The 12,677-nt window shown below is 45.8% G+C and overlaps 1 protein-coding gene across 1 annotated transcript in view; it reads right to left on the minus strand.

Annotated features, from left to right (window-relative positions):
* Positions 1 to 12,308, minus strand: part of Dnajc11 (DnaJ heat shock protein family (Hsp40) member C11) — a 129,760-nt gene extending 117,452 nt beyond the window's left edge. Inside the window, exon 1 of the mRNA XM_023699380.1 lies at positions 12,109 to 12,308. Coding sequence (XP_023555148.1) covers positions 12,109 to 12,308 — 200 coding nt within the window. The remainder of the gene's footprint in view (positions 1 to 12,108) is intronic.
* Positions 12,309 to 12,677: the final 369 nt, after the last annotated feature.

The raw sequence follows: 12,677 nt of genomic DNA on the forward strand, positions 1-12,677 counted from the left end.
ATGTGCTCTCTGTGAAAGCCTGAGAGAGTGTCTTCTCCCCATGTGACTCTCCTTAGGCACACTCTAGGACAAAAGGTTTTGAAAGGTGATTTACATGATTGAAATGAGACAATGAGGGTCAACCTGATCTTCCTGGTGGTATCCTCTTAGGAGGAGGAAGAGAGGCCAGGTGTGCACACTCAGGTAAAACCATGCCAGGACAGAGAAAGCCATCATCTGCCAGCCAGGGAGAGCACTCTGGGGAGAAATCAAATATGCTGACGCCTTGCTCTTGGGCTTCCAGGCTTCTGGACTGTGGAAAATAAATTTCTGGTACATAAACTGTGATATTTTGTTATGGCAGCCGAAGCAAACAGATACAGTACCCATCCAACACCCAGCTTTCATTTTCTTCTAAGTCAGTTTTGTGACCTGAAAACCATCTGTTTCAGGACAGGGCTGCGTTGGGCATCCATTTATTGTCCATGTATCCATCCAGCCATAATTCTATCCACCTATCTATCACCCATCCATCATCCATCCATCCATCCATCCATCCACCCACCCACCCACTCATCTATTCTTTTTTTTTTTTCCGGAACCGGGGATTGAACTCAGGCCCTCACACTTGCCAGGCAAGTGCTTATTCCACTCAGCCACCTCCCCAGCCCCTCACTCATCTGTTCTTGTGCACCACAGAGTGCCTATCTGATCTAGGCCCAAGCACACAATGCGACTAAGTCTCTACCCTCCCAGAGCTGTCATCTAATGTCCTACCTCCTGAAAGACGGCTTCCCTGTGTCCTCCCTGAGCAAAATGATGCAAGCATTCACCGTTCACCAGGACTAAAGGAGATCCGTTAAAATTAAATCAATGGCCCACATCAGGATTTATAGATCGTTCCAAATGTTAATTTTCCTGCCTCCCTCTCTCCCCCTTTCTTTTCTGCTTTCAAGTGTAGCTTCTCACGCAGACTGCCTTGTTTAGCATGAACATCCAGGAAGTCACTGAAGTGGATTACAGTCACGCTGCCCCTCATTATGCCCGTGGTCCGTGGTCCCGAGCGCCCAGCGCAGCCAATTTGGAGCTCACAGCTCTGAGACACTCAGAGCTATTGATTTCCTGCATGACTGTTTGCAGAGAGCACCCGATTCAGAGAGGAACTGGGGCACTCCCAGTTCCGTTAGCATTGTCTCCTCTCTTGGAGGAGAGGACCAGCGGGGAGACTGAGTGGTCAGCCTTATTACCTGAGCTGCCCCTCTCTCCTACAGCACCTCGATGCCCCTGGATGCCAGCAAGAGCTGGGTGCACCCTGTGAGTCCCTGCTGTGACTCATCTGCCCCCCGCCCCCTGCACCCCACGCTGTCTCAGGCAAGCCTGGGTGGCTTGCTGCGGCTACCTATCATTAACGTGCGTTTCATGCTCCTTCGTTCCCTCCAGAACTTTAAGCATCGTCACAAACATGGCAAAGGTATTCTTCTCGGAGAGAGCTATTCATCACCACTGGCCCACCTCCATCTCCAGCGCAGGAATGACTTCAATTGCCAATGGGAAGAGGGAGCCAACAGGTATTTTTAAAGAGGCTCTATCCACCAGAGGATCGAAAAGAAAATATCCCCTCTGAGCATTCAGTCACACACATCGAAGGCAACAACAGTTTCAATCTTCATTTGCATCTTACAGGCATTAGATGTGGTCCAGTTACACTGAGCCCCGCTTGAACAGGCAGAAGTGCCAGTACTTTTCAAGCCTTGACGGAGACACAGAGAAAATGCAGCCAGGCAAATAATATATCACCCTGCCAAGGCATTTTCCATTTTTAAAAGGACAGAACAATTTTACATTATTTCTGGAGCCTCTCAGGGCCAAATATGTGCCTTGACGTTTGTTCTAGTGGACTGGCCCGCCCAACTGTGTTGGCTGCTCTCAGCCTGTGGCTGCACGGTGTGTGCCGGGGACCACATTCAGCTTGGGTCTTGAACTGCTAGATGGGTGAAGGTTAAGTGGCTTTTGTTGTTGTCGTTGTTGTTGAGTGCAAGCAGCCTGAGCTCAGCTCTGCAGAACTGGCCAATTAAGATGCCACCCTGGTGGAAAGAACATGGCGCTTCAGGTTCCTCGAAGATGCTGAGTGAAGAATTGATGCTGCAGGGCTTGCAGCTGGGCTTCAAGTGTAAGGACAGCTGGGGCTTTACAGTCAAGACCCACCAAGGCCCGAGAGGGTCAGGAGATAAATCAGACAAGGAGCTGTGCTCAGACTCAATGGTGAGAATTCTTGGGAAGACAAACACTACTTCTGGAATGAATCGGCACAGTGACTTCTAGGGAGGGTGGCAAACACACATGGTTTTTTGTTTTTTTTGGATCTGGAGAATCAAGGTTGTGTGAAATTCCCCAAACCATTCCTCCTAACATGGTCCACATAAAATCATCTTGTCAAGTGTGAGGTCTTTCGTTAGAGGGTGAGTTGTGGATTTTATTATTTTTAATCCTCAGCCCTGGCTGGCCTGAAAAAATCTCAGGGTGTTGAAGGATTAATTCCAACCTGCCCTAGAAAACGTTAGTCAGCCGGCAAAAGGAAACAGCCCAACACGGAGGCAAAAGAGCAAATTGACTTTATCTGTGAGTGATTATGTCTGACAAGATGAAAAAGAAAGAAATCTTTTTTCACTGGAAAAAATTGTGCTTTGCGAAATCTTTGCACAAGTCTTAAGAGCGTGCTGTACACAGTTTGAATTAAAATGGAAATAATCCCAGCTCCCTATCCCTCCCCAGTAGTGGAGACACAAAACTTCATTTTCACACAGCAGAGTTCTGGAAATCTGAGCGGGACTCCCAGGTCTACTCCTGAGCAGAGTTTTCATTAACAAGGAAATTCTCTTTCAAGAAACCTATTTTTGAATTGCTATTTACTACTAAAATTTTAATTCTGCTTTAAGTATTGTCGCACATGCAGTCTGATTCTTTGTGGGTGGAATAGTGAGGCAGATGGGAGTCTCTTCTAATAAAAAAAAAAAAGGAGAGCCAATTTTCATTCTGAAAGGCTAAAAAGATCAGCATTGTTAAAATCATTCTTCTAATTTCATTTATCCCATACCCATGGCATCGCAGATGCTTAGAACTTGAAGAACACGTCACGCAGGAAAATAAACTATTTTCATGCAACATCTGATTCAGATATTTTTGTTCCACTTTTTTCCTCTTTACCAATGAAAAATTTACCTTGGAAAATTCTGAACTCCTGTTACATATTAAGCAGTTTTCTCTCAGCTGACGACTGACTCCTTCACCTTCTTGGAGTCTTTGCCATTTCCAATGCCAATTTCTTTATTTTTTTTAATTAAAAAATATAGATATGCTTGACACATAAGAATTGTACATATTTATTGGGTACCATGTGATTAAAAAAATGTATTTGGTACAGGGTCTCACTACGCAGCTCAGACTCATAATGGTCCTCCTGTTTTCAGCCTCCCCGGCGCTGGGGACACCTGGTCTTTTCTCAGTGGCTGGCTCTGTGCACCCAGGGGTGGGGCTGGTGTGGCATGTGGCACTGGGGATTGAACCCCGGTCCCTGAGCTTGCCTAAGCAGGCACTCAGTCCTCTGAGCTATCTCTCCGGCCCTCCATGTAGTGTTCTGATATACATACCCATAATGTAAAATGTCAGTTTTGTAACAGTGGACACTGACCTTTCCTATTTCAAAAATCATACCTCGCCAACACTGGCACTCCTGCGCCCCTTTCCCTTGCTCTGCTTGTAGTTTTACCACGTTGGCCTGCTGACACACTGAGAAGGTCTGTGTGTTGGGTTTCCTGTCTCCCCTCCCAGCCCCTGGGACATAAGCATCACAAGCACAGGGACCTGGGTCTCGTTCAGTGGCGAGCTTTAGCAGCACGGAGCAGTACTGGCCTCTTGATAGGTGCCCAGCGGAGGTTGAACGTCAGAGGATATTGTCTGAGTCTGGGAGCGAGCAGGAGTGTATGCCCGGCAGATGCTGTGGGCCGTGGCTCCGTAGGGGCCAGTGCCCTTAACTGCCTTTCTACTGTAGAACTAGAACTAGAAAATGGAAGACTGGTGTGGTGGCGCGCACCTGTAATCCCGGAGCTTGGGAGGCTGAACACAGGAGAATCACATGAGTCAGATCTACATAGTGAAACCCAGAAGATCCTGTAGACCCTGTCCTAAATACATTAAGAAAAAAAAAAAAAAAAAAAGCAAAGAAAATGGAGAACAATGTACTTGGTGCTTGCCCAGAGATACAACTGAGTTTTGCCCTATAGAAAAAAATTCCAAACATGTCATTTTATCGTCCCATTTTTATTAACCAGTTTTGCATTCTTAACAAGCTTTCTTGTTTTCCTATAAATGAACTTCTGTTTTTCAAATTTGAATTGGTTTCAACATCTTACAGGTTCCCTCGTTAATTAAGGAGCTGAAGAAAACCCTTGACTCGGAATCGCTTTGTTTGCCTGAGTCCTGATTTTATCTCTTTGGAAATTATGGTGGAGTAAAACTGAGTTATACCCCTTCCTACAGGAGCTCCTAGCTAGTCCCATGTTTTGGTACCATCAGATGCTGTGGACTCCCACATTTGTGTCTCTAGTCCCAACCTCTCAGTGCTTCTGATGGAAATACACAGCTGTCTTTTTGACATTCCCACTTGGATATCTGCTAGGCATTTTAGAATTCCAAATTAAATTCTAGATTCCCGCCCTCAACTACACCTGCTCCTCTTGGCCTCTTTAAATGCAACACCAGTAACCCAATTGCTCAGGCTGAAATCTTAAGCATCCAACTGTGGCCCAAAGCGTTTCTTTCTACTGTCCCTCACATTCAGTCTGTTAGCAGAACCTGTGTAACCTACTTCCCTATATGTCCTAAATCTATCTGTGAGGCTGCTGCCATCTTGTTCTAACACCCAGCATCTGCTTTTACGAATAAAGTTTTATTGGAAATAGACATGAGCCTTTGTGTACATGCTGCTCATGATTACTTTTGTGTCACGTAGCAGAGCTGAGTGGCAGAGACCATAGGGTCTGCAGAGCTTAAAATACTTACTTTCTGGTTCTTCACTGAACAAAAGCTTGCTGAATCCTGGTGTTTTTGGCTGAATAATGGTTCTCCAAAATATCAAGTTTTAATTCTGAGTGGAACTTGGAAACATGCCTTTCTTTTTGGGAAAAAGCTTTGTAGACATGATTAAGTGAAGCATTTTGAGATAGTGGGTTTGTCCTGGTTCATCTAGGTGGACCCTAATGCCACTGTGTTCCTATAAAAGTGAAGCAAAGAGATTTCTTTGTTAAGTGAGTTTTTTTTTTTTTTTTTTGAGGTACTGGGGCTCGAACTTGGGCCCTTGTACATGTGAGGCGGGCACTTATGCCACTGAGCTACCACCCTAGCCCCCCATTAATTAAGTTTTAATTTTGATATAACTGTAGGTTCATATGCGATGGGAAGAGGTTTTACATGATGATTTCATGCACTTGGTTTACTTTAGTAGTACTATCTAGTATAATATTGTGAAGAGGAAGATGACGCTAATCTTTTCAAATTTCATTAGATGTCTTTTTGTTTTGTTTTGTTTTCTATATTGGGGATCAAACCCAACATTCACACTGAGCTACATCCCCAGTCCTTTTTGTTTAATCTTTGAGACAGGGTCTCATTAAGTTGCTAAACTGCCCTGGCTATGCTTGAACTTTTGGTTCTCCTGTCTCAGCCTCCCAGAGTGCTGGGATTACAGATACGTGTCTCCGTGCCTAGCTAAATGTCACCAGCTTTATGGGCATTCATTTGAATATATTGGTGTAGCATTATATTTGTATCTTTAAAAGTAGCTTTTATTTTTTTTTTACAATAAAGCTGAATAGGATCCATCATTCATGTTCCCTTTTCTCCTTCCCCCCATTGCCTCCTTTACCCCTTTCTCTTGTCTAGCAAGTTACTGTCCACTTTCAGGCCATCTTTTCCCCTGCTGATCCCCATGTTAGGGGAGATGTGCAGGTGGTATTTGTCTTTCTCACTTTGGCTGGATTATTTTATTTAATATGATTCTCTTTGGTTCCATCCATTCTCCTGCAAATGAAATGAGAGGGCCCCAATCAGAGGGAACAGAGAGGGATCTGAAGACTGTACTCCAGGAAAAGTTAGGAGAGACTAGGGAAGGCTCCTCTCCAGAGCCCGTGGAGGACCCTGAGGGGAGTGTGGCCCTGCCGGCACCTTCATTTTGGCCCAGTGAAACTGATTTTGGGCCTCTGGGCTCTAGAACTGAAGAGATACTTTTCTGTTATTTTAAGACACTAAGGGTATTTGTGTCAGCCAACAGTAGCTATGGCAAATTAACACACTAAGCCCCTATCAAATCTTTTTTTTTTTTTAATACAGGGTCTCACTACGCAGTTCAGACTCATAGTGATCCTCCTGTCTCAGCCTCCCCAGTGCTGGGATTACAGGTGTGCGCCACTCTACCTGGTTCTGGGGCTGGCATGGAATGCGGTACTGGGAATTGAACTCAGGACCTGTCAAGCAGGTGTTTAGGCTGCCAGGCTATCTCCCCAGCCCGCCCCTATCAAATCTTGACACCTGCAGTAATCTCCTAAGTGGTCAATCTCTTTTCTTTCTTGTACATACAAGGCATATTCTCCACACTGTGGCAGAGGGACCCTTTTACAAACACTCACAAGGCGCTACCCTCGGCTCCATATGCTCGGTGGGCCTTAGAATAAAATCAAAACGTTTCACCACAGAATGTGAGTTGCTATGAGAGCTGGTTCTTCCCGGGATTCATCGGCCAGCAGTCATCCCCCAGGGCCCTGTGCGGCTCCGACACCAACCGAGCCTTCGTCTCAGCTCTGTGGAACTTGTGCTTTCCTCCATCTCACCTGTACCCGCTTGATCTCGCTTCCTTTGGGACTCAGCCAGAAGTCCCCTGCTCTACCTTGCCCCTGAAGGACCCCGGCACCCATTTTCTCAGATTCTCTTTTATTTCTTTTTTTATTTTTAGCAGAACCTGGGATTGAATTTAGGCCCTTGCGCTTGCCAGGGAAGCACTTATTCTACTGAGCCATCTCCCCGGCCCCTCAGATTCTCTCTCTCTCTCTTTTTTTTTTTTTTTAATATTTATTTATTTATTTTGTGTGTGTGTGTGGCCAGCTCAGCCCACCAGGGGGCGGGGCTGGCTGGCATGTGGTGCTGGGGATCCAACCGCGGTCCCTGTGCTTTGTTTAGCTTAGCTTGTTCTAAGTAGGTGCTTTAGACCACTGCGCCATCTCCCCGGCCCCTCAGATTCTCTTTTAAAACACCCGTCATTATCTTTCAATCTTCTTCTTGGGTCACATACTTGTGTGTCTATCATCGGTTTTTCCCATTTGTATTAGCTCTGTGGGAGCGGGTTAAATTTTAATCTCTTTTGTTTAGGGCTGCATCCCCAGAACTAGGACCAGCCTCTGCTCCGTCACAAGCACCCACTAAGTATATGCTGAATGATGCACACCCTACATAAATTTAAATATCAAATGACAAGTCATCCTCATTTTTTCTCCATCTTCAAAGGTCAACAGGTACTATGTAGATTTCTTATTATTCTTTGGGACACTTTTTCTATACATACGAGTATATCTATTTAAGTAAATAAACTGTATATCAATGTTCTCCCTATATAGGAGAGCATTGTACTTTATTTCTCCTTCTGTGAACTGGGAATCAAACTGAGGACCTCGTGTTTGCCAGGCCGGCCCTGTGCTGTTGAGCTGTGCCCACAGCCTCTTTGCTTTATGTTTTGTGCTTTATTTTTTTCAGCTAAACGTTTAAGTTGGAGATCTTGCCACAGAAGTACACACTTTTACCGCCATTATGGAAGTGGGTTCTTAACATCTCACAGCTTAATACTTAAAGAAAAATAGATTGCTTGCCTTGGATAAAAATGGAAAGGCTAGTGACGGGGAAGTGCCTCTGTTCTTGCACCGTTTCATTTATTCCTATAGAGGGGAGCAGTCTGTCATTTGTCCGATGATCCTCAGTGGCTGTCCAGCATGGTGGCACTGGTTTATCAACTGAGCCCTCATTTCGAGTGTTTGGAGAGATCATTTTACTTTCAACAACTAAACAAAGTTTTCTTGGAAGACCAAGGTTAGACATAAAATTGTCATCTCTATGAGCTGGCCGGAGCCACCGCCTCAAATCAATGAACAACAGGAGTGTGAGCAGGCGTTGGGTGTGTAGTTGCTAAGTGTCCTGGCCCCTTGCAATTAGATTGCCCCCCAGTGCACACATGTCTTTGGGGGGTTCCCCTAACATCTCTTCCACCAACGTCTCTTCCATCTCTTCTGTTTCCAAGCTGAGGTGTGACCCTGGGCTCTTGGAACTGTGGGCTTTGGAGGTCATGAAGCTGTTCACACTGGGACTCCTCTGCGCCACCAAAGCCTGATCTCGTTAACTTCTCTGTTTAGAGAAGAGGCCATTGCTTTGAATCTGGGTTCAAATAAACAATAAAAACTGTGAGGCTATCATACTGGAACATTCAGGAGGGAGTAGAAAGACTCTGGTGTTAGGGGCCAGGGAGATGGCTCAGTGGAATAAGCGCTTCCCTGGCAAGCGCAAGGGCCTGAGTTCAATCCCCGGTTCTGGAAAAAAAACAAAACAAAATAAATACACTAAGACTCTGGTCTTAAAGGGAAGTCCAGAAAGAACTGACTTGGTTCTGAAGTGACACAGTAAGGTGAGATACAGTGCATCGAAGGCATTTAGAGCTGATTCCAGGGAGGCCTCTGGAGAAAAGTTGTCCAGCCATGCTTTATGCAATAGCTGGGCAATGTGGAACAGTTTTATGATTATAGCTATTGTTTAAACAAACTCCCTTGCAGCTCCGATGATGGATAACATTCTGTTATAGGATTTTTGAAATTTCCTTTTTCTTTTTATTTATGTATTTGGTATACTACATAGCTTGGCCTCCTAGTGATCCTGCTGTTTCCTGCCTCCCCAGGGAGGGGATTATAGGCATGCGCCACCGGTTGGCACAGCATGTGGAGCCAGGGACAAAGCTGGGTCTCTGCGCTTGCCTAAGCAGGCGCTTAGTCTGCTGAGTTATCTCGCTGTACCTATTTTTTTTTTTTTTTAAACAGGGTCTCATTAAGTAGTTCAGGCTGACCTTGGATTCACTACGGACCCAAGGCTGACCTCAAACGCTCAGCGATCCTCTTGCCTCAGCCTTCTGTGTGCTGAGATTACAGTGCACCACCACGGATTGGCTGTCTGCATTATTCTCACAACTGCGTGCAAATTTACAATGATCTCTGCAATAAAAAAAATAATTAAAAGCAAAGGTGGAGAAAACTTGTGGAAGTAAAATGTTTAGATACTATCTTTAGCCACACACAGACTCTAAGGAAGACACAGCTAGAACATACTCTTTCCTCGGTTGTCCTGTGCCTGGGGAACGTGAGCATGGTGACACAAGCTTCCCTTTAGGAGCGCTTAAGCTCTGTCCTTGGGCTCCGTCTGTTGTAGGAAAGCTTTAGTAACTGCCCACTAGAGGAAGCAAGTCCAGGGCTAGAAGATAGCTCAGCGGATTAAAGCACCTGCTTCGGCAGATTCAGGGCCTGGGGTTCAATCCCCGTGCTGTGCCAATCCCCCCTCATACCCCTGGGGGGGTATGCTGAGACTGCAATTGAGACTGGGCGTGGTGGCGCACGCCTGAAATCCCAGTGCTTGGGAGGCTGAAAACAGGAGGATCACTATGAGTTCGATCTGTGTAGTGAGACCTGTAGAATCTGTGTGTACAAGATACATTAAAAGAAGCAAGTCCAGGCACTTTATTATTCTTTTAATATTCCTTTTGTTTACCTTACAGGTCCTGCATTGCTTGAAGAACTTTGGGGCCCAAATGGGCCAAGATTCTTGGTGTGCTTCATTACCGGTGCACACCTCCGAATGACTTCCTTCTGTAAACGTACTTGGTCAGTGTCGCAGGCTACTTCCTTTACTTAAAATGTCCACCTCTAGGGTTGGCCAGATAGCTCAGTGGATTAAAGCACCTGCTTAGGCACATGCAAGGGCTGGGGTTTGATTCCCGGCCTACCGTGCCGGCCCCGCCTGTGGGGCGTGCTGAGATGGCAAATGAGACTGGGCATGGTGGTGCGTGCTGTAATCCCAGCGCTTGGGAGGCTGAAAAACAGGAGGATTACTACCAGTCTGATTTGTGTAGCCAGACCCTATAAACCCTGTATTAAATACATTAAAAAAAAAAATCCACCTCTCAGCTTTCTCAAACAAACTTCAAAATGCCAGCCAACCAGCTCCCTCATCAAACATCTCATTCTCTAGCCCAGGAATTCTCCAACTCCTTGATTCAGGGTTGTTCTACACACTTACTGTTGAAGTTATTTTACACAATTAGCTATTGAAGATACCAGAGAGCTTGGGTATATGTGAGTGTGTTAATCTAGAGGTAGGTACTGTGTTTGAAATTAAAACAAAAATTTAAAAAATGTCCACTTATCCATTTAGAAAGAATAGTAAACCCATGACAGGTCTACACTTCTCTTTTCAAGGAATGGCTGCATTTTCCCAAAACAAAATAGTTAGTGGTAAGAATGTCATTGTTTTTATAGTTTTGTAGCTCCTTTAACACCTTTTTTTTTTTTTTTTTTTTTTTTTTTTTTTGGTGGTACCAGGGATCAAACTCAGGACCTTGTGCTTTCCAGGCAAGCACTTATTCCACTGAGCTATCTCCCTGGCCCCAACATTACTCTTTAATTTAATGTGTCCTTTAGTTATAAAACAGCACAGTTACATTATGGGTATATGCTAGAAAATACAAAACATACGTGCAGTTTTCTACAGTTATCATTACATTGTGTTTTACAAACAAATAGCTCAGCAGTCTAAGCGCCTGCCTGGCAAGTGCAAGGACCTGCGTTTGATCCCTGGTACTGCATGCTGCGCTGGCCCTGGAACCTGGGGTGCCTTGTGCTGGCCACTGAAACCAGGTGTGGTGGCTCATGCCTATAGTCCTAGCACTGGGGACGCTGAGACTGGAGGATCACTAGGAGTCTGAGCTGCGTATCGAGGCCCTCTACCAAATAAATAAATAAATAAATAAATAAATAAATAAATAAATGATTTAAAAAAACCCAAAACAACGCTAAACACTACCCCGTCACTGGCCATGGGTAAGCCTTTCTAACATCTGAGAACAGCGTCATGTCCCACTGTGTGGCCAGAACACAATTACTAGACTCCAATATTAGCACATTTGAATGCTTCCAATGTTTTGTCGGAATAAGTACAGTGGTCCTGGGAAGAATACTGTCACACATCTAGGTTTTTTTTTTTTTTTTTTTTTTACATTTAGTGCTATTGCCTTAGAATAGATTCCCAGAAGTAAGATTACTGGGTCAAAAGATGCATACATTTTTATAGCTTTTAATACATACTGTAAAATTGCTTTTCAAAAGGGCTATACTAATTTACAGTGCCACCAACACGTTCAAGAACATTTCAGCACACAAATTGTCAACACAGGTGCCATTAGGAATGCTAATCGATAAAATATTGTACCCTAGTTGTTAAAATTTTGCATTTTTTTGAGGCTAATAAAGTTAAAGTTTGTCGAAGAACGAGTGTAAAATACAAAACATTCTTTTGGGACATTTTTATTTCTGGAAAACCTAGGCAGTTCTCACTGGCGAAGACCAGAAAAAAGAACACGTTAGGATTGGCACAAAATCCACATAGACAGTCAATCTTAATGCCAAAACACTTAACGACTTTTTCAATGGTTTTCTGCTTCTCGCTAATAGTAGCAAAAGGAAAAAGAAAAAAAAGAAAAAAAAAGAAAAAAAAGAAACGTTCTCACTGCAATCCATACAAAATCAGAAGTGGTTGGAGCTCAGCTTTTCATTCAACTTTTTTACTTAAAAAAAATTGAGACTTCAGCCTTGTCTTTTGTTTCTGGTATTAACTATCAATGTGTAAACTTTCTAAATTTATGGGCGTGGGACACATCCTGCTTGAGCTAGGCACCTCGCAGAGCTGGGGACCAAGGTGCACGAGGGAGGGGGTGCATGTCCGCCAGATGTGGCCGCAGCTGCACCTGCGTCCCCTGCCCTTGCTCTGCCTCCTTCCCACCCGCGCCGGCTCGCGGGGCGCACCGCCCCCAGCACACGCATCGCGGGAGCCTGATCTGCCTCCAGAGGATCCACGCAGGGCGGCAGGCGGGAGAAGGAAACTCGTCTCGCCCGGTGCGTGCCCCGGCCTGGCGTGCCCGGGTTTAACGTTCCCGAGGTTCGTTCCGCGGCCTCATCCTGGGACAGGCGTCTATGACTCATCGGCTCCGGCGGTCACATGGGCAACGTGACCAAAATAAAGTTTCAGTATTTTAAGCCGCCAGAAACGGGGACAACGGAGCACACCGGAGGCGGGAGCGGCGCGGGAGGTGGGGGCGGGGTGGGGCTTGGCGGGAGGCGTGCCCCTCCCCCGCGGCCGTCAGCGAAGCCTAGACTCCCGGCCGACTGTCTCCGGACCACGGCCTCGCGGCGGACCTCCGCGCCGAGGCCCCTGGGCCCGTTCCCCGCCGGGATAGGAGGCTACGGGATCCCGGAGATCCCGGCATGTCCCCCACTGCCATCGGGACCCCACACGCCGGGAGCGGCTTCCCCAGGAACGTCCTTCAGCCCCGGGAGCACGCGGGAAAAGCC

The sequence above is a fragment of the Octodon degus genome, unplaced genomic scaffold, assembly GCF_000260255.1.
Source record: "Octodon degus isolate 3935 unplaced genomic scaffold, OctDeg1.0 scaffold00113, whole genome shotgun sequence".
Lineage (NCBI taxonomy): Eukaryota > Metazoa > Chordata > Mammalia > Rodentia > Octodontidae > Octodon > Octodon degus.